The 27,709-nt window shown below is 36.3% G+C and overlaps 1 protein-coding gene across 1 annotated transcript in view; it reads left to right on the forward strand.

Moving 5' to 3' along the window:
* Nucleotides 1–27,709, forward strand: part of ATRNL1 (attractin like 1) — an 814,868-nt gene that overhangs the window by 377,979 nt on the left and 409,180 nt on the right. Inside the window, exon 26 of the mRNA XM_021699729.1 lies at nt 23,132–23,210. Within this exon, the coding sequence (XP_021555404.1) occupies nt 23,132–23,210 (79 nt within the window). The remainder of the gene's footprint in view (nt 1–23,131; nt 23,211–27,709) is intronic.

Here is a 27,709-nt window from a genome sequence, read left to right on the forward strand (position 1 = left end):
GGTGGTATTTTGATGGGGATTGCATTGAATGTGTAGATTGCTCTAGGTAGCATTGACATCTTCACAATATTTGTTCTTCCAATCCATGAGCATGGAACGTTTTTCCGTTTCTTTGTGTCTTCCTCAATTTCTTTTATGAGTATTTTATAGTTTTCTGAGTACAGATCCTTTGTGTCTTTGGTTAGATTGATTCCTAGGTATCTTATGGTTTTGGGTGCAATTGTAAATGGGATCGACTCCCTAATTTCTCTTTCTTCTGTCTTGTTGTTGGTGTATAGGAATGCCACTGATTTCTGTGCATTGATTTTATATCCTGCCACTTGACTGAATTCCTGTATGAGTTCTAGCAGTTTTGGGGTGGAGTCTTTTGTGTTTTCCACATAAAGTATCATATCATCTGCAAAGAGTGAGAGTTTGACTTCTTCTTTGCCGATTTGGATGCCTTTGATTTCTTTTTGTTGTCTGATTGCTGTGGCTAGGACTTCTAATACTATGTTGAATAGCAGTGGTGATAGTGGACATGCCGGCCACGTTCCTGACCTTAGGGGGAAAGCTCTCAGTTTTTCCCCATTGAGAATGATATTTGCTGTTGGTTTTTCATAGATGGCTTTTATGATATTGAGGTATGTGCCCTCTATCCCTATACTCTGAAGAGTTTTGATCAAGAAAGCATGCTGTACTTTGTCTAATGCTTTTTCTACATCTCTTGAGAGGATCATATGATTCTTGTTCTTTCTTTTGTTAATGTATTGTATCACATTGATTGATTTGCGGATGTTGAACCAACCTTGTAGCCCAGGGATAAATCCCACTTGGTCGTGGTGAATAATCCTTTTAATGTACTGTTGGATCCTATTGGCTAGTATTTTGGTGAGAATTTTTGCATCCATGTTCATCAGGGATATTGGTCTGTAATTCTCCTTTTTGATGGGGTCTTTGGTTTTGGGATCAAGGTAATGGTGGCCTCCTAAAACGAGTTTGGAAGTTTTCCTTCCATTTCTATTTTTTGGAACAATTTCAGAATAGGTATTAATTCTTCTTGAAATGTTTGGTAGAATTCCCCTGGGAAGCCATCTGGCCCTCGGCTTTTGTTTGTTGGGAGATTTTTGATGACTGCTTCAATTTCCTTAGTGGTTATAGGTCTGTTCAGGTTTTCTATTTCATCCTGGTTCAGTTTTGGTAGTTAATACATCTCTAGGAATGCATCCATTTCTTCCAGGTTATCTAATTTGCTGGCATAGAGTTGCTCATAATATGTTCTTATAATTGTTTGTATTTCTTTGGTGTTGGTTGTGATCGCTCCTCTTTCATTCATGATTTTATTGATTTGGGTCATTTCTCTTCTCTTTTTCATAAGTCTGGCCAGGGGTTTATGAATCTTGTTAATTCTTTCAAAGAACCAGCTCCTAGTTTCATTGATCTGTTCTACTGTTCTTTTGGTTTCTATTTCATTGATTTCTGCTCTGATCTTTATTATTTCTCTTCTCCTGCTGGGTTTAGGCTTTATTTGCTGTTCTTTCTCCAGCTCCTTTAGGTGTAGGGTTAGGTTGTGTACTTGAGACCTTTCTTGTTTCTTGAGAAAGGCTTGTATTGCTATATACTTTCCTCTTAGGACTGCCTTTGCTGTATCCCAATGATTTTGAACAGTTCATTTTCATTGGTTTCCATGAATTTTTTAAATTCTTCTTTAATTTCCTGGTTGACCCATTCATTCCTTAGTAGGATGCTCTTTAGCCTCCATGTATTTGAGTTCTTTCCAACTTTCCTCTTGTGATTGAGTTCTAGTTTCAAAGCACTGTGGTCTGAAAATATGCAGGGAATGATCCCAATCTTTTGGTACTGGTTGAGACCTGATTTATGACCTAGGATGTGATCGATTCTGGAGAATGTTTCATGGGCACGAGAGAAAAATGTGTATTCTGTTGCTTTGGGATGGAATGTTCTGAATATGTCTGTGAAGTCCATTTGGCCCAGTGTGTCACTTAAAGTCTTTATTTCCTTGTTGATCTTTTGCTTAGACGATCTGTCCATTTCAGTGAGGGGGGTGTTAAAGTCCCCCACTATTACTGTATTGTTGTCAATGTGTTTCTTTGCTTTTGTTATTAATTGCCTTATATAATTGGCTGCTCCCATGTTAGGGGCATAGATATTTACAATTGTTAGATCTTCTTGTTGGATAGACCCTTTAAGTAGGATATAGTGTCCTTCCTCATCTCTTATTACAGTCTTTGGTTTAAAATCTGATTTGTCTGATATAAGGATTGCCACCCCAGCTTTCTTTTGGTGTCCATTAGCATGGTAAATGGTTTTCCACCCCCTCACTTTCAATCTGGGGGTGTCTTTGGGTCTAAAATGAGTCTCTTGCAGACAGCATATCGATGGGTCTTGTTTTTTAATCCAATCTGATAGCCTGTGCGCATTTAGCCCATTTACATTCAGGGTAACTATTGAAAGATAGGAATTTAGTGCCATTGTATTGCCTGTAAGGTGACTGTTACTGTATATTGTCTGTGTTCCTTTCTGGTCTATGTTGTTTTTAGGCTCTCTCTTTGCTTAGAGGACCCCTTTCATGATTTCTTGTAGGGCTGGTTTCATGTTTGCAAATTCCTTTAGTTTTTGTTTGTCCTGGAAGCTTTTTATCTCTCCTTCTATTTTCAATGACAGCCTAGCTGGATATAGTATTCTTGGCTGCATATTTTTCTCATTTAGTGCTCTGAAGATATCCTGCCAGTCCTTTCTGGCCTGCCAGGTCTCTGTGGATAGGTCTGTTGCCAATCTAATGTTTCTACCCTTGTAGGTTACATATCTCTTCTCCCGAGCTGCTTTCAGGATTTTCTCTTTGTCTGAGACTCGTAAGTTTTACTATTAGATGTCGGGGTGTTGACCTATTTTTATTGATTTTGAGAGGGGTTCTCTGTGCCTCCTGGATTTTGATACCTGTTTCCTTCCCCAAATTAGGGAAGTTCTCTGCTGTAATTTGCTCCAGTATACCTTCTGCCCCTCTCTCTCTTTCTTCTTCTTCTGGGATCCCAATTATTCTAATGTTGTTTCGTCTTATGGTGTCGCTTATCTCTCGAATTCTGCCCTTGTGATCCAGTAGTTGTTTATCTCTCTTTTTCTCAGTTTCTTTATTTGCCATCATTTGGTCTTCTATATCACTGATTCTCTCTTCTGCCTCATTTATCCTAGCAGTTAGAGCCCCATTTTTGATTGCACCTCATTAATAGCCTTTTTGATTTCGACTTGGTTAGGTTTTAGTTCTTTTATTTCTCCAGAAAGGGTTTCTCTAATAACTTCCATGCTTTTTTCAAGCCCAGCTAGTATCTTTAAAGTGTTGATTCTGAACTCTAGATCCGACATCGTACTAATGTCCATATTGAGTAGGTCCCTGGCAGTCGGTATTACCTCTTGTTCTTTTTGTTGAGGTGATTTTTTTCTGTCTAATCATTTTGTCCGGAGGAGAATAGATGAATGAGAGAACAAAATGCTAACAGGGTAACAGCATCCCCAGAAAATATACTCTAAACAAATCAGAAAAGACCTGAAACCGGGGAAAAGAAAGGGAAAGAGAGAAAAAAGAAAAAGAAAAAGATAAAAACAAACAAAAACAGAACAAAGCAAAACAAAACAAAGCAGAATATGATCAAATATGATCAGGCTGGTGCATAGATTAGTGCCACACACTAGATTTTAGGTGTATTTTGGTCTGTTAGAAGAAAGTGCCTCCCAAAATTTTAAAGAAGAAAAACTTATATATGTACAAAAATAAGGGTTGATATGATGAAGGGATGGAATATGACTGTAAAGATGAAAATTATAAAAAATTTTATAAAAGGAAGTGATAATAAGTTGTTTGAAAAAAGAAAGAAGAGGATTTAAAAAAAAAAAGGGGAGAGAATATGATCCGGCAGGAGAGTAGAACAAAACCATACACTAAAGATTTAGGGTATATTTTGATCTCTTAGAAGAAACTATCTCAAAATTTTAAAGAGAGAACAACTTATATATATATGCCAAAATAAGGGTAACTACTATGAAGGGATAGAATATGACTCTAAAAATGAAAAATAAAAATGTTCTTTAAAAAAGGGATTGATAAGACGTTGGTTGAAAAAGGGAAAAAGAAAAATTCAAAAAAAAAAAAAAGGACAGTTAAAAAAACATTAACTTTGAAAGACTAAAGAATCATGGTAAAAAAGCCATGGATTCTATGTGCAGTATTCCCCTAGCGCTGGAGTTCTGCTGTTCTCATTGATGGGTAAACTTGGTCTTGGCTGGCTGTTCTTGCTGATCTTCTGGGGGAGGGGACTGTTGCCATGGTTCCCAAATGTCTTTGCTGGAGGCAGAATTGCCCCACCCTTGCCCGGTCCCGGCTAAGTAATCTGCTCGGGTTTGCTCTCGGGAGCTTTTGTTCCCTGCAAGCTTTCTGTTCAGCTTTGGAGGCCGAGAGTGAAAATGGTGGCCTCCCAATCTTGGCTCCAGAGGAGCCGAGAACTCGGGGCCCTGCTTCTCAGTGAGCCCCCAGAGAAAAGCAGTCAGTCACTCCCCTCTCCCTGGTCTCCAGCCTCACTCTGTGCTCACCCGGCCTGTGACCAAGCATTTCTATCTCTGGCACCCGACCCCGTGTAGAGTCTCCAAACCCAGCAGATCCCTGCGGTGTGCTCCTGCGCCGCTCTTCCCGGGGGAGGAAGAGGAGTTTCCCCAGATCTGCCTCTTGTTGGGTCCCTGCTGGAGGAGCAGTGGCCCAACTGTTCCACAGATCACAGTTTATGGCAACCCCGAGTTGAGAGCCCAGGCCTCGGCTCCGTCTCTGCAGCCGGCTTCCCTGCTCCGATACCTGGGAGCTCTGCCGCACTCAGGCACCCCCGGTCTTTCTGTGACGCCGAGGGTCCTGAGACCACACTGTCCCACGAGGGTTCCACCCCCTGATTAGCCACTGGAGCGACGTCCCTCAGTGGAGCAGACTTCTAAAAGTTCCGATTTTGTGCTCCGTTGCTCTATCACTTGCCAGAAGTGGCTGACGGAGGCCCCTCCCCCGCCATCTATCCTCCCGAATACCGCCTCGGGTTCACTTCTCTGCACGTCCTACCTTCCAGAAAGTGGTCGCTTTTCTGTTCAGAGAGTTGTTGCTATTCTTTTCTTCGATCTCTTGTTGAGTTTATAGGTGTTCAGAATGGTTTGATCCCTATCCAGCTGAATTCCTGAGACCAGACAAAATCCAGGTCTCCTACTCCTCTGCTATCTTGTTCCGCAGCCCCCCGCCTCCCCCGTTGGCTTCTTTATTCCTTTTCCTTCCGTCTGCTTGGGCAACTCAGGCATTTCCGTTACTCTTTCAATTGGCCATTGCTTTTTCCAGGCTTCTATAAATCACTTCAGCAGCAAGTTTTCCCCATCCCATCCTCAGGAGTCCTCAGTAGGGCATTATCTCTCCTGTGGTCCTGAGAATATGCACCAAAATTCATGAATTCTTGCTTATTCATTCTTACCTGCCATCCTTTTTGATCAGACACCACCAAAATCCAATTCCTGTCGTACTCCCCTGGTTCCTGACAGTACATTCTAGCGTATTTTTACAGCTCTTTCAAGTATATAGTATCTTCCCTTTCTTAGGAGGCCAAGATTATGCTGTCATTAAACCATAGTTATGGGGTGGCTGGGTGGCTCAGTTGGTTAAGCATCCAACTTTATTTCTGCTCAAGTCATGATCTTAGGGCCGTGAGATCGGGCCCCACTTGGCTTGCTGTGCTCAGCGTGGAGTCTGCTTGTCCCTCTCCCTCTGCTCCTCCCCCTACTCATGCACGTTCGGTGTCTCTCTCTCTGTCAAATAAATAAATACATAAAATATTAAAAAAGATTCAGGCTCTTTCACTGAACCTGAGATTTCAGTGCACTCCTCAAGCCAAATCACTCATCAGAGCAGTTCTGCATCTCCCAAGATCAGGCCAACTTTGCCATCCCTGCCATGCTCAGTCATTGACTAGAAACAACCCTTGGGAAGTGTGGCATTCACATGAACACAGTGATGAATTTCAGAGTGCAGTAGTTGGTGCCCTTGATTAATTGTGCTCTCTGTAGTCAGTGATCAGTGAGGCAAATTTTAATGGTTGGCATAATAGATTTGTCTGTTGCTTGAAGTTTTGGTAGAACTGCCCTATAAAACCACATGAAGGCAACCCTCTCAGATGCCCTTCCTCCTTGGGAGCTTTGTACTATCACTTAGCTATCACTCAATAAACCTTGCTCTGCTGCCCACCAAATAAATAAATAAATAAGTAAATAAATAAATAAAACCATATGAATTTGGTAAGGCTTTTTAATTTGTTTTTGCATGATTTGATTTTTTTGTGGGTAGATTTTCCAATTTCTCATGAAATTTCATTAATATTTACATCTCAGATTTTCTATTTTTTTCTTGACATAGGTGACAATTTTCTAGGAACTGTCTATCTTATCTTATTTTTAAAATTTATTGCCATATATTTTCCAATATTAATATTCTAGAATTTTCTCTTATATTAAAATTATGTCTCCTTTTTCATCATGAATTTTGCCTCTTTTCCTATTTCATTTTTTTCTTGATAAGCTATGTAAGAGCTTTGACAGTATTGGGAGTCCTTTTAAAAACCAGGTTTCATGGCTTCATTCCATTGTTTTATTGTTTTCTAATTCATTATTTTCAGGTTTTACTTTACTTTTTTTGATTTGCTCTATTATTTTCCAAATTTTTAATTAAAAATATAATCAGGCTTATTAATTTCTCGTTATATGGCTCTAATATATGCATTTAGGGCTACCAATTAAAAAAAAATTCTTCTTCAGCTGAATTCCATAGAGTTTAATATTTAGCACTTTATCATCCTGGAAGTCAAAATATTTTCTAATTCCTTTTATGATTTCCCCATGAATTATTTAGAAGTCTATTTTTGAATTTCTAAATGTGCAGGATTTCTTCAATGTGTCTTTTTTATTGGCTTTTTTTAGTCAGTAAAAGATCTTTATGATATTTTGGCATTGTTGAATTTTTTTCTGTTTTCAAATATATGATCAACATTTATAAATGTTCCACCTACTTGATAAGAATAGAGTTTCTTAGATCATTGGATTCAGGATTTTATAGATGGCCCGTTAGATAAAACCTGTTAGTTCTTTCTGTATGTTCTTCTTCAGTGTTCATGTTCCATCTACATATTATTGAGTGAGACTTATTACCATGTCACTCTGTTACTTATGCATTTGTCAACTTTGTCTTTTTATTTTTTCATTTAATATTATGGCTTTAAGTGCAAATAAGTTAGAATTATTAAATTTTTCTTATGAATTACTGTTTTTCCTTGAACTTTTTTATTATGATAAAACACATAAAACTTGCCATCTTAACCATTTTTAAGTGAACAGTTCAGTGATATTAAGTACATTCGTATTATCATATAACCATCACCACTATCCATCTCCAGAACTTTTTATCTTGCAAAACTGAAACTCTGTGCCATTAAATAATAATTTCCCATCTCCTTTCCCTCAACCCTTGAAAATTACCATTTAGCCTTCTGTCTCTGTAATTTTGAGTACTCTAGTATGTTATATAAATGGTGTCATGTAGTATTTTTCCTTTTGTGACTGGCTTATTTCTCTTAGCATGATGTTCTCAAGATTCATCCCTACTGTAACATATATCAGAATTTCCCTCCTTTCCAAAGCTGAATAATATTCCATTGTATGTAAGTACCACATTTCCTTTATCCATTTATCTGTTGATAGACACTTGAGTTATTTTTATTTATTTATTTATTTATTTATTTATTTATTTATTTATTTATTTATTTATTTTTGATGTAGTATTCCATGATTCATTGTTTGCATATAACACCCAGTGCTCCATTCAATACGTGCCCTCTTTAATACTCATCACCAGGCTAACCCATCCCCCCACCTCCCTCCCCTCTAGAACCCTCAATTTGTTTCTCAGAGTCCACAGTCTCTCATGGTTTGTCTCCCCCTCCAATTTCCCCCCCTTCATTTTTCCCTTCCTACTACCTTCTTTTTTTTTTTTTTTAACATATAATGTATTATTTGTTTCAGAGGTACAGGTCTGTGATTAATCAGTCTTACACAATTCACAGTGCTCATCGTAGCACATACCTCCCCAATGTCTATCACCCAGCCCCCCATCCCTCCCACCCCTCACCACTCCAGCAAACCTCAGTTTGTTTACTGAGATTAAGAATTCCTCATCTTTTAGCTGTTGTGAATGATGCTGCTATGAACATGAATGTACAAATATGTATTCAAGACTTCACTTTCTGTTCCTTTCTGTATATACCCAGAAGTGGTATCCTGGGTATATGGCAATTCTGTTTTTAATTTTTTGAGGAACCTTCATAATATTTTCCACAGCAGTTGTACCATTTTACATTCTCACCAACAGTGCACAGAGGTTTCAGTTTTTCCATATCCTCATCTACATTTGTAATTTTTTTGTTCTTGATACTAGCCATCCTAATGAGTGTGAGGTAGTATCTTATTGTGGTTTTGACTTATTTTTCCCTAATGATTAGTGATGTTTAGCATCTTTTCATGTGCTTATTTGCCAATTGCATATCTTCTTTGTAGAAATGTCTATTCAAATCTTTTGCCCAGTTTTGAATCAGGTTCTTCGTTTTTTGTTGTTGAGTGGTAAGAGCTCTTTATATATCCTAGATATTAATCCCTGATTTTCAGTTATTTTCTCCCACTAAGTATCTTGCTTTCACTCTAATTAATGACAGTGTCCTTTCATGAATAGAAGGTTTTAATTTTTATGAAGTCCATTTTGTCTATTTTTTCTATTGTTTTCCATTTTGTCTATTTTGTCTATTTTTTCTATTGTTGCCTGTGCCTTTGGTGTCATATCCAAGAAATCATTGCCAAATCAATGTCTTAAAGCTTTTGGCCTATATTTTCTTCTAAGGGTTTTATCATTTTAGCTATTGTGTTTAGGTTGTGGATCCATTTTGAGTTAATTTTTTGGTATGATATTGGGTAAGTGTCTAACTTTATTCTTTGGCATTTGGATATCCAGTTTTCCCAGCACCATTTGTTGAAAAGACTTTCCTCTCCTTATTGAATGGTATTGGCACCCTTGTCACAAGTCATTTGACTTAATATGTGAAGGTTTATTTCTGGGCTTTTTATTCTATTCCATTGGTTCTATATGTCTATCTTTATGCCAGTACCACACTGTTTTAATTATTATAGCTTTATAGTAAGTTTTGAAATCAGGAAGTATGATTCCTCCAACTTTGTCCTTTTTCAAGATTTTATTTTATTTTATTTTATTTATTTGCTCTTTAGGGTCCTTGAGGTTCTGTATGAATTTTAGGATGAATTTTTCTATTTTAAAAAAAAACCCCAAAACAAAAAAAACATTGTTGGGATTTTGATAGGGTTAGTATTATATGTGTAGGTTGCTTTGGATAATGTCAACATTATAATGGTATTAAGTCTTCAAATCCATGAACATGAGATGTCTTTCTATTAATTGTCTTTAATTTATTTTCATCAATATTTTGTACTTTCTAATGTACAGGTCTTTCAGCTCCTTGGTTAAGTGAATTCCCAAGTATTTTATCCTTTTTGATGCTATTGTTAATGGAGGTATTTAGTTAATTTCTTTTTAGATTGTTTATTGTTAGTATATAGAAATGTAGCTGGTTTTTGTGTTAACTTTGTATCCTGCTACTTTGCTGAATTCGTTTATTAATTCTAAGTTTTTTTGTGTGTGGAGTTTTTAGAGTTTTCTATATATATGTGCATTTCATTTACAAACAGATATAATTTTACTTCTTTTCCAGTTTGGATGCCTTTTATTTCTTTTTCTTGTCAATTGTTCTATCTAGGACTTTTACTACTGATAGTCTAATGTGTGGCTTGATCTCATTACCCTGAGATCATGACCTGAGCTGAAATCAAGAGTCGGATGCTTAACCAACTGAGCCACCCAGGCACCCCTCTTGTTTCTGATTTTATTTTTATTTTTTTAAATTTTTTATTTATTTTTGAGAGAGAGAGAGTGCATAAGCAGAGGGAGGGGCAGAGGAAGAAGCAGACTCCCCACTGAGCAGGGAGCCCAGTGCATGACTCAATCCTAGGACCCTGGGATCATGACCTGAGCCAAAGGCAGATGCTTAACCAACTGAGCCACCCAGGTTCTCCTGTTTCTGATTCTAGATGAAAAGCTTTTAGTCTTTCACCATTGAGTATGATGTAGAAGCTGCAGCAAATTATCCAGAAGATCTAGCTAAGATAATTTAACAAAGGTGGCTACACTAAACAACAGATTTTCAATGTAGGTGAAACAGCCTTATTTGGATGAAGATGCACTCTAGGACCTCCATAACTGGAAAGGAGAAGTCAATCAGTGCCTGGCTTCAAAGATTCAAAAGAAAGGCTGACTCTCTTGTTAAGGCTAATGCAGCCAATGACTTTAAGTTGAAGCCAGTACTTATTTACCATAGGGCTTCCAGTTCCAGGCAACAATGAGAAAACATACATCTCTTTTTATCTCCCACTGATTTCAACTATGAAACTTGGATAAAATGCGTGGATAGCTATCTGATAATTCTGAAAAGTAAGTATCAGTAGGGAAATCAGGGAAGACCAAAACTCAAAGTGCCACAGAACCTTTTGGGAATTTACCAATATTTTCCTCTGGTATCCCCTGATTTGAAACTTAATGCAGGCTGTAACCTGAGATTGACTACTGAGGTCTAGACAAGAAACATCATGGAAATATCCCCTAGTTCTGAGTTAGGGCGAGGAAAAGGGAACTTTTTAATTTAATTTAATTTAATTTTATTATGTTATGTTAGTCCCCATACATTACATCATTAGTTTTTGATGTAGTGTTCCATGATTCATAGTTTTCATATAACAACCCAGTGCTCCATGCAATACGTACCCTCCTTAATACCCATCACCAGGCTAACCCATCCCCCCACCCCCCTCCCCTCTAAAACCCTCAGTTTGTTTCTCGAGTTCATAGTCTCTCATGGTTCATCTCCCCCTTCGATTTCCACCCCCTTCATTTTTCCTTTCTTCTCCTAATGTCCTCCATGCTATTCCTTATGTACCACAAATAAGTGAAACCATATGATAATTGACTTTCTCTGCTTGACTTATTTCACTTAGCGTAATCTCCTCCAGTCCCATCCATGTTGATGTACAAGTTGGGTATTCATCCTTTCTGATGGCTGAGTAATATTCCATTGTATATATGGACCACATATTCTTTATCCATTCATCTGTTGAAGGGCATCTCGGCTCTTTCCACAGTTTGGCTATTGCGGACATTGCTGCTATGAACACTGGGGTGTATATGGCCCTTCGGAAAAGGAAACTCTTAAAGCTGAGAGTGAGCAGTAGAGAGCCTCCCCATTTTTTCTCTCTTTCCCTAATTCACTCACCCCCCAATCCTCAAGCAGTCCTGCAGCAGTAACATGGCTGGAATGAGAAGTTGCAAGAGCCAAATCTCCAAGGGAGGGGAATCTTCCTTTACGTACAGTGGAGCAGTGGTTACAAGAGGGCCAAGACAAACACCATTGCTTTTTCCTTTTCTCTGTCTTCCCAGCACAGAACATGGCACAATCATGGAAGTGGGCAGTTTCTGGCCATAGGATGAAAAGTGGAGCCCAGGGAACCAGAAAGGATCTGGGAAGTAACAGAGAGAAAAAGCCATCCCATAAAGTTGTTTATGAACTTCTAGGGTCACTCTTGAGCTGCACAAGTGAGGATCTGATCCTAATTAGCATACCAAAGCATCTGAGACCTGAGCTAATGGTTAGGACTCTGCCCAGACCCCAGCCTGAACCTGAAGGTCAACTCTCAAATAGTACTGAAAAAGTTTTGGGTGAATTGTAACCACAGCCTACAGATGGCTAAAACAAAATTTTGGTATGGGGAGTATCAGCATTCTCTATAGAATATAAACAAGACAACGGTCCCTCAGGAAAGTTGATGTAGCAGGAGAGAATTCTGGAGTAAAGGGAGCAGTAGAGAGGGCTGGGATGGAAGTGGACCATTCTTAAGTTTTGTTAGCAAAGTTCACGACTGTCAATGTTTATCGCTTTATGAAAAAAACTTTTCATAAAGTTTTGGTGCTGTATCTATTGACTGTGCACATGGGAGAAAAATAACATTTGACTCCTAACTCATGCTAAACATAAAAATAAATTCCAGGAGGAAAGGAAAGACAAGGAAATATCTAGAAGATGATATAGGAATTCTTCTTCATAGCTTTAGAATAGGGAAAATTATACACAAAGCACTACAATAAAATTAAACTACAGTAAACTAAAAATTTTTGTCATCAGAAGATATCCTTAGTATTATAAAAAGTCAGACTACACAGTGGTATAAAATATTTGTAACCTGCATAAAGGACAAAGATCTTATATTCACAATTCATATAAATCAGTGAAAACAGTCTGAAACTGTAACCCTTCCCTGCAAAAATGGCGAGAGACTTGGAAAGGCATGTCACAAAAGAGGAGATCTAAGTGACTAACAAAACATAAAAATGTGCTCAATTTAATTTTTATCAGGGAATGCAAATTAAAACCACAATATAATACAACTTAGCATATATCCATCATAGTGGCTAAAAATTAAAAAAAACAACAAATGTTGGAGAGGATGTGGATCTCTCAAAACTTCTGATAGTCTAGAAACTGGAGTGACAACTTTGAAAACACTTTGACATTATATTCTAAAGTTGAATTGACACATATTCTGTGATCCAACAATTCCATTCCACCAAAAGCCATGTAAAAATAGTTAGAGCAGCATGTTTTATGTAGCGAAAGCCTTAAAATATCCCAAATACTCAAAAATAATGGAATGGAGAATATAGCCATATAATGGAAAAAAAGGGGTAATGAAAAAGAACAAATGAATCCTACAAGAACAATATAGAAGTCACTCACAAACATAGTGTTGAACAAAAGAAGCCAGAAACACAAGACTAAATACTGTAGGGCTTCATTTGTATGAAGTTCAGAAATATGCAGAACCAAACTATGGTGTTAAAAATCAACATGATAGCTACACTTATGAGGAGGAAGGAATGGGTAAATTGCTTTTTCTTTATTGGGGTGTTAGTTACATGGATATATTATCTTTGTGATAATTCATTGAGCTGTATGCTTGTGATTTCTCACAAGCATACATGTATTGATGTTCTGGGAAAGGTTTTTAAAAAGAGCATTTCCTACTTTAAAATATTAAGAAAATTTTATAATTAAAACATTTATTCTAACTACATTTCAAAAAGGTATGCCTTAAATAAAAATTGAGTGTAGAAAGGAGCATCGTATACATTGATCTTTATCATTTTTGTTGCAAATTTGGAAGACTAAGGTATTATCTAGGAGGTTATTTATAACAGGAGGAGTTAACCAGGAAGATCTTCCATACTAGATGTTGTTTGTCCTGTTAATATCTTGCCAGGGAGGCTTGAGAGCACTCTACTTTCTGTAAAATATTTCAAGGAAGGATTGAAGAGTTATCAAAGATGCTTTGTAGATTTTTAAATGTGTTAGCAGTATGGGGGAGGTTTATTTGGTTTTTTTCCTATGAATTTTACATAAATGATACCTGAAATTGGTTTTATGGATTATTTTTAACTCATTACATATGGCTATATAGTGATTTTATTTGGGTGGAATTGATCCCTCACTAGCTTTAGGAATGGGTTAAAGCCAGTTAGTGCATAACCTTCAATAGCCAAGTGCTAGGTGAAGAGTGGGCATGTGTGATGGTATGTAATGTGAGTCCTGGAATTCCTGCATCCATTTTGTTCCTAAGAGGGAAACAAGCCTGAGGATAGAGTTGATGCACAGTGGAGTATATGGTTCAGAGAATCAGAGAACAATGTAGCTAGGGCGCTGATCAGTCCAAACCTGGGAGTTATTCTTCCTTTTGGCTTTGGGGAGTGTCTTAGTCTGCTTGGGCTGTCATTCCACAGGCTGAATGGCTTTAACAACAGAAATTTTTTAATCTTACAGTCCTGCAGGCTGGGGAATCCAAGATTTGAGTGCTAGCATTGTTGGTTTCTGGTGTGAGAATTCTTGATTTGCAGATGGCTGCCTTTTTGCTGTGTGTTCACATCATCTTTCCTCAGTGCATGTACATGGAGAGAGTACAAGCTCTCTGAAGTCTCTTTTTATAAGGACACTAATTCTGTTGGCTCAGGGTTCCACCTTTATGACCTCATTTAACCTTAATTACAACCCCACATCCCAATTTTCAAATATAATCGCATTTGGGCTTAAGGTTTCAACATACAAATTTTGAGGAACATAATTCATCCATTGCATTCTGCCTCTGGCCTCCCATAATCATGTCCTTTTTTCCATGCAATGTGCATTCATTCTATCTCAACAATCTCAAAAGCCTTAACTCATTCCAATATCAACGCTAAAGTTTCGAGTCTCATCTAAACACCATCTGGATCAGATATGGGTGAGATTTAGGATACAATTCATCCTGAGGCAACATTTTTCTCTACCTGTGAACTGTGAAACGAGAGGACTTGTATGATTCCAAAATACCGTGGTGGTGCAGGCATAGGATAGATATTTTCAATTCATAAGGGGGATATCTGAAGAAGAAAGAGGTAACATCCCAAGCAAGTCTAAAACCTAGCAAGCAAATTCCATCATATCTTAAAGATTTGAAAATAATCCTCTTTGGTTCAGTGCCCTACCTCCAGGTCCACTGGGGTGGCAGCATCACCACACAGCTCTACAGAGTGACTCTGCCCTTTTAGCATGGCAAGGTGGCCCTGACCTTGCAGCACTGTGCTGCAGCTTTGTCCCCAAAACACTGGGTAATGGCATCTTAGTCCCCCCAAACCATAGGTAGAACCAGTCTTGCCCTGATGATCTCTGACTTAACTTCAGGGTCACTCCCTTTTCTTAAAGAATAAAGCATGTTCCTAACTGAATAGTTCTATAATCCCATCCCGTAGAATCCAAGAAGCCTGATAGCCTTTTTTTTCATTTTGTCTTGCTTTCTCTGTGCCCTGTAGTTTAAACTCTCAGGGTCTCTGCTGGTATAATCCTATCTCTATTCCTGGTTCTCTGGAGATGGCTGATTAAGTCGCTGCATCATACCCATGATGTCCTCCTTATAAATCATTGTTCAGCCACACCCTTTGTGTTATCTTCAGAACATGATTTCTCAGCTTTTGCGATATGGTTTGGCTGAGAATTTTCCAAACCTCCAGGTTCTGTTTCCTTTTTTCTAAACAATTCCTTCTTCAACTTATCTCTCCTCTTGCATTTAGCTATAAGCAGGAATGAGGTCCAAAGCTACATCTTCAATACTTTCCTTAGAAATATTCTCGGCTAAATTTACAGTTTTATAGCTTGCAAGTTCTACCTTCCACAAAACACTAGAACACAATTCAGCCAAGTTCTTTGCCATTTTATAACAGGGATAGCCACAGGGCACCTGGGTGGCTCAGTTGGTTGAGTGTCTGACTCTTGATTTCGGCTCAGGTCATGATTTCAAGGTCCTGGGATTCAGCCCCATCTGGGGCTCTGTGCTCAGTGGGGAGTCTGCTGGAGATTCTCTCTTTCTCTATCTTCTCTCTCCCTCTACCCGCCCCACCCTGCTCATGTGCATTCTCTTGCACTTTCTCTTTCTCTTAAACAAATAAATCTTAAAAAAAAAAACAAAAAACAACAGGGATGGCCTTTCTTCCAGTTTCCATTAACCTGTTTCTCATTTCCATCTGAGACTTCATCAGAATGGTTTTTAACATCCATATGTATATCAACATTCTGTTTGTGATTATTTATGCATTATCTAAAAAGATACTTTCTCTCTAGCTGTTCTCGATTTTTTCTGTGCTCTCACCAGAATTGCCTTTAATATCCCTGTTTCTTCAGTCTCTTCACAGCAATCTAGTCTTTCCTTAGCTCCTCAAAATTCCCCCAGGCTCTACCCATTACTCAGTTCCAAAGCTGTTTCCACATTTATAGGTTTTTGTTACAGCAGCACCTACTTCATAGTACTGAAATCTGCCTCTGTTCATGCTGCCATAACAAAATACAACAGACTAGTGGCTTAAACAACAAATTCATTATCTCACTATTCTGGAGGCTGGAAAATCCAAGATCAGGGTGCTGGCATGGTTGGTTTCTGATGTAGGCTCCTGCTTAGCTTGCAGATGGCCGCTTTCTTGCTGGGTGCTCACATGGCCTTTCCTCAGTTTGTGCTCATTGGAAGAAGAGAGAGAGGGAGGGAGGGAAGGGAAGAGAGAAAGAATAGGAAAGAAGGAAGGAAGGAAGGAAAAGAAAGGAAGGAAGGAAGAAGGGAGAAAGAAAGAAAAAGAAAGGAAGGAAGAAAAATAGAGAGCCCTCTGGGATCTCTTCTTATAGAACACTAATCCTGTAGGATCAGGGTCCCACCCTTATGACCTCATTTAACCTGATTACCTCCTAAATTACCTATCTCTAAATATAGTCACATTGGATGTTGGGCTTCTGCATAGGAATTTTGGGGGAATACAGTTTATTTCATAGCAGGGAGTATGAAATCCATTTAGCCCCAATATTGTTTATACCATTTTGTGATAGATTTCTCTCTTGCCTTTGAAATCATTTTAATTGACAGTGCATCCTAAGGTATAGTTAACTCTTGCTTTAACAATCCTCAAAAAAAGTGTACCAATTTATGGCAATAAACATAGTGCTTTTCCACTTTTACCCACTAGGCTTTGTTGATTTTTCATCATTGCCAACCTAATAACTGAAACAGACTTTTTTTTAAATATGCAGTTTTTATTGCATTCTAAGTTGGCAATTTATTTTGTTAATATTTTAGTTGGTAAGAAGAAAGACATCCCTAAGTGTTAGGAAGGTATTTTTAAAACCCTTGAAAGATACGAAAACAATGGATCATGGATCACCACATCAAAAACTAATGATGTATTGTATGGTGACTAACATAACATAATAAAATTTAAAAGAGTTCAAAAAAAAAAAGATACTTTCTGGGATAGCAATTATTAGGAGGTAAGTTACTTTTTAAAATAATATGTTTCTATATTTCAATACAATTCCCTAGTTTGTAACATTCTTCAGTGAAATAAAATATTAATATGCCCAAACCATCTTTTAAAATATGTATTTAAGCCTTGAATTTTATGATCAATTAACCTCAAATTGCTATAAAATAGTGACAATATTATCTCTTTTTGCATTTGGCCAACTAGATTACCACCAGAGGATATTTCTTTGTCACTAGAAACCTGCTTTACAATATAACCTTATACCACACTGTGTTACTTTTATTGAATTCTTTTTAATTTTCGCTGAATGAGAATACCTAATGAGTTCCATGGTTTTTCACATTAAGAGTCCTTTCCATAATGACCATTTTATGAAGGTTAAAATCAAATTATTGAAATATCTCTCCCTAAGTTCCTATGCTTTCCTTTTTTTATCCCTGTAGCTCATGTACTTGATTTTTTTTTACATTTATTTTCTGTTCTTTTCTATTTCCATTAGGAGGATTTTACTAAAGGGTGTTGAACCTTTCAGATCTTCTGTCGTTATTATACAGCAGACTTTATTAAAAAATTTTATTAGAAGAATATTTAAACTATTTATTGATTTTGCCTATTTGTTTACATCATCATGGTTTCTCTTTACTTTTACTGATAACCTAATATGAATTAACATAGAGAGCATTTGCTGCAAACCCCTAAAGTATGTATCTCCTCTTCACAAAAAGGTGAAATTATAAACGAAATTTTATACTGGCATTCTGCACCATTATAAAGATGACACTTTTTACTCAAGTCATGAAATTTAGATCACAAAGAATTTAGATTCCTCATGGAGAAATTAAACCAGTCTTCACCATCTTGAACTGAATCACTATCACATAACTATTTTGGGGGATATACTGTGAATTACAGATTATTAAATAAAAATGTATTTTGGTGCTTAAGCTGTATTTAATTATCAAATGTAAATGAATTTTGATGTGTGTAGTATCGTCTATTATTGCACATATTCCGAAAGAAACAGTTGGTAAGATTTGTTGTTGGATTCAGTACAGGGATTTTAAAGTTGAATGTGTTTTTACATTTTACCTGAAAAGTAATGGTAAATCAAAGAAGTTAGGAGAAAGGGAGGACTTGCAATTTAAGACTTTTGTCACTTAAGTGACTTACTGAAATTCTCCATGACTCAGCTCTCTTATCTTTTAAATAAGTACATAACAGTATACATGGTAAATCATGTGTGATTGTGGTAATTAAATAATGTGGGTAAAACACATAACATAGTGCTGGGTACATATTACTGGATGGATGTTAGGTTTTTTTAATCATTATGAATGTTTTTCATGAGTTCTGATTGGGCACAGTAGATTGGAGGTGATCTATCTCTTATGTTAAAATACTTTAGTATATTGATAGGACTGAAATTCAGATAAATGGATCCTTGGTCTTTATCTGAAGTATTAATTCCTAGTACCATATTTTAACAGTTAAAATTTTAATCTGGAATATAACAAGGGAAGTATACCCAAATGATAATAATTCAGACTGGAGCAGGGTTTCAAGCCATGATTGGCATATTAAGCTGGGAAAATCTTTGTTACCAGCAGGGGGCTGGGCTTCTGTATTGAAAGGTATTTACCAGCATTCCACTAGATGTCCACCAAATGGTGAAACCAGATTACCGAATATTTTGGAGCACAAAACTCTCCTGATTGAGAACCAGTGAACTAGGGGGAATCATGTAGGCTTTTTAAAATATATAAAAAGCTTTAGCATATAGAAGAGGAATTGACTGATTCATTGTAAACCAGAAGACAGAAGGAAGCATTGATTGATAAATTTAGAAAGAGCTTAATAGAAGAACATTGTTATAGATTGAGCTAGCTAAAAATAGAATGTAGAATGCAGTGACTAGTGAGTCAGCATCTTCTCAGCTTAGACGAGTGATCAGAGGCAGGATCACAGAGTTGTGCTGGATATTTCTTTCCTGAGAGAGTGTCTGAAATCTCTTAGATCACCTTTAATGATAAGATGCTCTCATTTTGGAAGGTATAATGATATAGTTTGGGAAATCATTCCAATTGAGGTTATAGTTGAGGCCATGAGGATAACTGAGCTCATTCTCTCTGAGAGCAAGAGAAGGTAACAGCATGGTGTGAACTGGGTTTTAGGGAATGTCCATAATTTAAAAGAGGGAACCTGGAATGCAGCATACCTCATTGACCCTATAGTGTGTCAGGAAGGATGAAGGGAAACCAAGAAAGTCAAGGAATTTCTTTGAAAAAAATTAATAAAATTGATAACCCCCCTAGCGAGTCTTATCAAAAAGAAAAGAGGAAGTAACCAAATAAATAAAATCACAAATGACAGAGGAGAAATAACAACCAACATCACAGATACAAACAATTATGAGAGAATATTATGAAAAACTGTATGCTAACAAACTGAACAACCTGGAAGAAATGGATTATTCCTAGATGATATAAATTTTCAAAACTGAAATAGAAAGAAATAGAAAACTTGAACAGACCAATAACCAGCAAAGAAATTGAATCAGTAATAAAAAATCTTCCAACAATCAAAAGTCCAGGGGCAGATGGTTTCACAGGCAAATTTAACCAGACATTTAAAAAAGAGTTAATACTTAGTCTTCTCAAACTATTCCAAGAAATAGAAAAGGAAAATTTCGATTCATTCTATGAGGCCAGCATTACCCTGATACCAAAACCACCCAAAGACACCACAAAAAAAGAGAACTATAAGCCAGTATCTCTGATGAACATGGATGCCAAAATTCTCAATAAAATGCTAGCAAACCAAATCCAAAAAGTACATTTAAAGAATCATTCACCATGATCGAGTGGGATTTACTCCTGGGCTGAAGCTGTGGTTCAGTATTTGCAAATCAATCAGTGTGTTACACCACATTAATAAAAGAAAGGATAAGAACCCTATGATCTTTTCTGGGGCAGCTGGGTGGCTCAGTCGTTAAGCATCTGCCTTCATCTCAGGTCATGATCCCAGGGTCCTGGGATCGAGCCCCGCATCCGGCTCCCTGCTCAGCGGGAAGCCTGCTTCTCCCTCTCCCACTACCCCTGCTTGTGTTCCCTCTCTTGCTGTGTCTCTCTCTGTCAAATAAATAAATAAAATCTTAAAAAAAAAAACCCTTAAAAAAAAAAAGAATGATCCTTTCAATAGATGCAGAAAAAGCATTTGACTAAGTACAGCATCCATTCATGATAAAAACCCTCAACAAAGTAGGGATAGAGGGAACATACCTCGACATCACAAAGGCTGTATCTGAAAAACCCATAGTTAATATCATGCTCAGTGGGAAAAACTGAGAGCTTTGCCTCCACAGTCAGCAACAAAACAAGGATGTTCACTCTCACCATTGTTATTTAATATTAGTACTGGAAGTCCTAGCCACAGCAATCAGACAACAAAAAGAAATAAAAAACATCCAAATCAACAAGGAAGAAGTCAGACTTCCACTATTTGCAGATGACATGATATTCTATATAGAAAACCCTAAAGATGCCACCAAAAAACTTCTAGAACTGATATTCAGTAAAGTTATAGGATGCAAAAACAACATACAGAAATCTGTTGCATTTCTATACATCAAAATAAAGCACGGAAAGAGAAATCAAGGAATCCATCCCATTGTTCCAAAACTATAAGATACCTAGGAATAAACCTAACCAAAGAGGTAATAAACCTGTACTCTGAAAACTGTAAAACATTTATGAAAGAAATTGAAGATGACACAAAAACGGAAAAACATTCCATGCTCATGGATTGGAAGAACAAATATTGTTAAAGTATCTGTATTACCCAAAGCAATCTACACATTTAATGCAATTCCTATCAAAATACTAACAGCATTTTTTATAGAGCTACAACAAACTGTCCTAAAATTTGCATGGAACCACAAAAGACCTCAAATAGCCAAAGCAACCTTGAAAAAGAAAAGCACAGCTGGAGGCATCACAATTCCAGACTTCAAGTTGTATTACAAAGTGTAGTATATGGGACAAAAATAAACCCCTGGATCAATGGAACAGAATAGAAAAGCATTTGACTAAGTACAGCTAGGATGAGCACTAGGTGTTGTATGTAAGTATTGAATTAATAAATTGTACACCTGAAACTAATACTACACTATATGTTAACTAACCAGAATTTAAATAAAAGTTTTTAAAAAAGGAACTAAAGTATTAAGAAAGTTTTAAAGAATGGATGGCTAGTATTGTCAATTGAAAAGTGAAAGTCTGTTAATAGAGAAAAGACCAGTTTATTTAATATGTAGAAAGTCAGGGTGAGAAAAGTATCCTCTAAAATGCTGAATGTTTTATAAACATTGATCATTATTAATACTAACAACTTTATGAGTATATAAGCCAGATGCCACATTGTGAGGAGTTAAATAGGACTAGGTTATGAGGAAATTGACATGAAGGTGGCTGCATTGATTATATGCTTGATAAACTAGAGGGAGCAATAGGGTCAATAAAATAAGGTTGTTGTTTTTATTTTTCAGGAGATATGGGACTTGGGCACTTTTGGAAATCTAAATTAAGATGAAATAAAAAAATATTGGGGAGATAATTATTAAAAAACAAAAGGCACTTTACTGGTTAAAAAGGTTAGGATCATAGGCTTTCTTGTTTTTTTTATCCACTTTATTTGATACTGGGTAACAGATTAGGGAATGCAAATGGAAATACAACTATTGTGAGATTACGTGCAAGATCAGAGTTCCTAACAGTTGGGGAGGAGAGAGTTTGAGGCTTACAGCGCTGGATTTGAATTTTGACTCTACCATTTATTCCCTTTGTGACTATCAGCAATTTATTTTGAACTTTCTGAGCATTGGATTTTTCTTTTTTATTCCATCTGGGAGTGTTCTTATAAAACCAAACCCATGCACCAGTGTGAAGGAAGTATTTAGCACATTATCTGAAATGTGTTCAGCACTCATTGGATAGGTGCTAGAATTGCCATTGTCATCATCACCGAAGGATATTCTAAGATCTTCTCTTCTAGTGAGACAAGGAGAAAAAGTATATTAAAGAATCAACAAGAGTAGAAAGTGCTAAAATTTGCACAGCTTATGAGTGAATAGATGAAAGAATACAGGGATTATCAGTTAAGGATGAAGACCAGGTTTTTTGTAGTGACCAGTGACTAATGAATTTGCTCATCTCTGGGTCTTTTCATAGCATAATGTTTGACCACAGAGCAAAGGGAGAGAAAACAGTGATACATGGTTGGAACCAATTAATCGGATTCATGTGATTCTGTTATTTTGAGATTTGTTAGTCTCAAGTCACTACTAACAAAGTATCCTGGATTTTTATAGCTTATTGCATATTTTACCTAATATGTATAGACCATATGTATAAACACTGTAACTGAATTATTTCTTAGTGTAAACATGAGTGTATACCAGGTTTTCTCAGCTTCAACATGACTGGTATGTTGGACTGGATAATTCTTTGTCACTGGGGACAGTCCTATGCACTGCAGAATGTTTAGCAGCATCCCTGGCTCTCCTCATCTGATGAAAGTTGCACCCCTATCAATGTTGTGATAATCGCACATGTCTTCAGACATTGCCAAATGTGCCCTGGGGGAGTGGGGAACAAAACTGTCTTCAGTTGAGAACCACTGGAATATTCTCATATCTAAAATAGTTGCTAATACAGATAAAATGAATAAACCTGTGTGAAATTTAAATTTATAAAATTGCCAGCTTTTATGTCTCAGTAGCAATTCTAAATAGATTTCTGTTGCTGTGTAAGACCAACAGAGCTGTAAATTTACATTCTTTCTGACAGGGAAAATCTTAAAGATAGGCTATACTGTATAACAAGAATATAAATAATTATTCTACCTGTATACTTTGTTTTTACTTGAGGACATTTTAAACACTGCTAATTTATCCATTTTTGCTTTAATTATTTACCAAGGCAGAGTGGTTAGTTCTATATATTTTTAAATTCTATAAATATTCTTGAATATTTCATTACATATTTCCAATGTGTTAAGCAAAAATTGTGTTTTATTTTCCAGTTGTTTTTTATCCTTATTGCTGGTAGCTGCAGTGGTGTGGAAGATCAAACAAACATGCTGGGCTTCTCGGCGGAGAGAGGTATCAGTAATACTACTTAATCTTTTGTTTAAAGATCTGAGTAAACATGAATCTGTATTGCTTAATTAACATGTGCCACTCATGTACAGAGTTTCAAATCAGCTTTACTTATTAAGATTGAACAAATCGATCTAGACTTTTTAAGCTTTAGAGCAAACTTTACTACTGTCATTTTAAGTCAGTATCTGTAGAAACATTGGTTAATTGCAATGTTAATTGCAAACAGTTACTTTAAATAGTGTTAGAATTCATATTGAATATATGTATTAATACTGTTGATTAAGTGATTTGCAATCTCTTTAGGTAGTTATAAAAACTATTTTTATAAGTATCTCTGTTGTAATTTAAAAGAAAATTCTCACTGATAAATATTTATTTTTGGTTTTTATCGCCTAGATTTTTTTAAGTAATTAAATCTTTACCATTTCATGATTATCTGATAATTCAAGTATGTTTGAAGTGTACCTCAATTTGATACATTTCTGTGTCAGAATTAATCATTTATGTTCCCTCTAATCCTAAAATTGATAAAAACAGTAGTACTCTTGCAGAATAACTAAGGATATAAATAGTTTCTTAACTTTGTATATATTAGTTAATTGAAAGGAACAAAGCAATATAATAATCTGGGAATAAAAATGTGCAATAGATTTATTGTTCTATACTTATATAATAAAAAAGCAAGTTTCTGTTTTTATTAATATTATAGTCTATGAGTATTAATATTAGCATGCTGTTATTAGCATTATTACTCTTCTATTTGCTGATGCATTTCCCAGTATATTTTTATATATATAATTTTGTGCAACAATATAAAGCAGTAGTATAATTGCTTACCATCTTTTTCTCCACATAGAAAATATTATATTTGAAGATTTAAAACTAACCCAGAGTATTCTAAGCTATATAATTAGTGAATGAGAATGAGTTCTTCTTAATTATTCTTCAGTTTTCAAACATCCATTAAAACTCAGTGCTGCCTATAATATGTTTGCAAACTTGACAGCCCTCCCCTAGAAATAAATAATTCATCTTGATCATCTCTGTCTCTCTGATTTTCAGTATATGGCCAAGGCAATATCAATGAGAATATACTTGGTATGACCCTATGATAAAAGTACTCCAATGAAAAAAGATCTTATTAAATATAAATACATAAATATTTGGCAAGAAGTGGAATTGTGTGTGGAGATAAGCAGTCTTCTACACATGTTAAACCATCTGTTAGATGAAATTATGGATTCAGGAAAGTAAAAACAATCAGTAGGCAGGCACTGGGAAGGCCTTCCATAATGGCATAGGCCAAATGACAGTTTATGCTTCTAATCATTGGAAAAGAAGTCAAGATCAATCAGGGAGCCTGGGTTCTGACCTCAATATGACTAACACTGTTTAAATATCTGGTTTCTAAAGTTTATAAAATGGACCTATGTGGGTGTAGCATTTTGAAAAGATCAGTGTATGACTACATCATTAACTAATTTCTGAAAATGGGTCAGTGTCCTAATTGAATTTCCTTCCCTCTAAAGAGAAGGGATTCGGGCGCCTGGGTGGCTCAGTTGGTTAAGCGACTGCCTTCGGCTCAGGTCATGATCCTGGAGTCCCGGGATCGAGTCCCACATTGGGCTCCCTGCTCAGCGGGGAGTCTGCTTCTCCCTCTGACCCTCCCCCCTCTCATGTACTCTCTCTCTCATTCTCTCTCTCTCAAATAAATAAATAAAATCTTTAAAAAAAATAAAGAGAAGGAATTGTACTATATAACTAATTCCTCAAGCTCTAGGAATATTTATATATAATAACTAAAGTTTAGAAATAGTGTTAAATATTTGAGAAAACTAATGTGAATAGTTCATTTACCTATAAAACTTTTATGCTTCTCAAGATGAGAAATTGCTTTTGGTTAGGATTATATCAATTCAAGGAAATAATGTTTTGCATATTAGAAGTTCTGACAAGCTGATATTAAACTTTAACTTTTAAAATACAAATTTAATTTATCTTTTTATTGGAAGTCAAAATCTTTCAAAGTATGTGTTGCACATGGACAGAACAAGGGAGAAACAGGAAGGGAGAACTAGATTAGGACCACTGGGCCATTTCTAATCTGTCCTCCTAAATATTACCATGTCCTCTTGATATTCCCTCAATACAATGCCCCTCTTCCTAGAGCTCATCTAGGTAGTGAGTCTTATAATAATGATTGAATTTAATTTGCTACCTCTACTGAAGTACAAAATTTATCTTATTGAGAGGTCATGTGATGTTTATAATATCATGTTAAAAATATTGTGAGGTGTTTTCTCAAATATAATTTTACTAATCTTTTGAATACAGAATTCTAAATGTCTGGAAACCATTCATATGTGGATGCCCAAGTAAAGATGCCATTTTGGTGACTCACAGATCTGTTATTAGATAATAATTTTATATTATTAAAAGATTGTCATTTTGGTCTTAAAGACCCAAAGACTTTTATCTACTATTATATTAGTTGTAGGTAATATAATAACTCCATTTATAGACTTTATTTGGATGGAGGTTAAAATGTGTTTTTATTTGATCCTCCCTTTATTTAGTTTTAACTATTAGGTTAACACAAATATTACCAAAAGGGAAAGATCCCAGTATGTTTTCTTTATGTGATATGTCACTTTCTCTAACATTAAGACATCAACTATTGTAAGCCTCAGAGGACCCCTATGATTAGTACAATGGCAATTTATTTGTAACCTTAAATGAAAACTATTTAAAGGATTCTCCCTTCTTAATATTTCTGTGATTTTGTTAGAGGAATTGTACTATTTGCTTTTCTAAATATTAGGACTGGGTTAAAATGAAAAAAAAATCTTTGGGTTTTTAAAATATATTGTTTAATTCAGCCAGGGATGTTGCTTTTTTAAAAAGAAACTATTTCAAGCTTTGGTTTCTATATTGTTTTTGTGGTATAATTTTAGTAACAGAAGCCTATTATTGATGTAACACTTTTTGAATAACACTCCTGACAATTCAGGGGCTCTTAAAAACACAAAAACACAACTACAAAGGATTTTCATTTTAATATACCTCTTCATATAGGAACTTCACATTCATTTCTATGATAACTCTATTAAGAATATGAACATTTTATTGTGGATGAGGTGCTGTGCTAATGAATGGAAACAATTGATCAGTGAAAATATTTTTAATACACTAGAAGGATGAGTTTTTTTTTTAATAGTTTGTGCTTATTACAGAGGTATTAAAACATTTAATTTCAATGTTATATTCAATTTTAGATAAATAGTCATTACATTACAAAAATACTTGTTAGGAGCAAGTATATGTTAAAAGAAGTCTCTTGAAATATTGTCATGCTTAATAATCTTCATTTTTAAACTGAAATTTGAGTTTTTAGTAAGTACCATAAGGCACAAACCCATCAAAATATTTTAATTACTGCTTGCATTGAATATATTTAATCTTATATTTGACTAAGGTAAGTGAAAATATCCTGCATATCTTAATAGTTACAAGAATTTATTTATTTTTTTGGTTGAAAACATTTTTTCCCACATTTTGAGTAGTTTAATTATAGTTTGCCTCAGTGAAAATCTAACATCAGGGGTGCCTTAGTGGCTCAGTCGGTTAAGGATCCAACACTTGAATCTGGCTCAGGTCATGATCTCAGGGTCATGAGATCCAGCCTGGGGTTGAGCCCTGCCTCAGGCTCCTCACCGGGTGCAGAGCCTGCTTAAGATTCTCTCTCTCCCAGGCGCCTAGGTGGCTCAGTTGGTTAAGCGACTGCCTTCAGCTCAGGTCATGATCCTGGAGTCCCAGGATCGAGTCCCGCATCGGGCTCCCTGCTCGGCGGGGAGTCTGCTTCTCCCTCTGACCCTCCTCCCTCTCATGCTCTCTGTCTCTCATTCTCTCTCTCTCAAATAAATAAATAAAATCTTTAAAAAAAAAAAAAAGATTCTCTCTCTCCTTCTCCCTCTGTTTCTCCCCGCCTCAGTACCTCCCACTACTTGTGCAGGAGTGCACATACTTTTCTCTCTCTTTAAAAAAGAAAAGTCTGGGTGGCTCAGTTGGTTAAGCACCCAACTCTTGATTTTGGCTCAGGTTATGATCTCAGGGTCCTGGGATTGAGCCTGTGTTGGGCTCTGTGGTCAACAGGGAGTCTACTTGCCTCCCTCTTTCTGCCCCCCCATTTGCGTATGCACACATGTGTGCGCACACTTGCGCTTTCTCTCTAAAATAAATCTTTTAAAAAAATCTAACTGCAAAATCCATATAATAATAGATTCCATTGGCAAATGTGAGGTTATTTATTTTTTTAAGAAAATATTTATTTATTTATATATTTGAGAGAGCAATCATGATGGGGGTGGGGCAGGACGAGCCAAGGGAGAGAGAGAATCTCAAGCAGACTCCCCACTGAGTGCCAAGCTGGAGTGGGGCTCCACCCAGGGCTCAACCTAATGACCCTGATGTCATGACCTGAGCCAAATCCCAGAGTCAGT

This window comes from Neomonachus schauinslandi, chromosome 6 (assembly GCF_002201575.2).
Source record: "Neomonachus schauinslandi chromosome 6, ASM220157v2, whole genome shotgun sequence".
Classification (NCBI taxonomy): domain Eukaryota; kingdom Metazoa; phylum Chordata; class Mammalia; order Carnivora; family Phocidae; genus Neomonachus; species Neomonachus schauinslandi.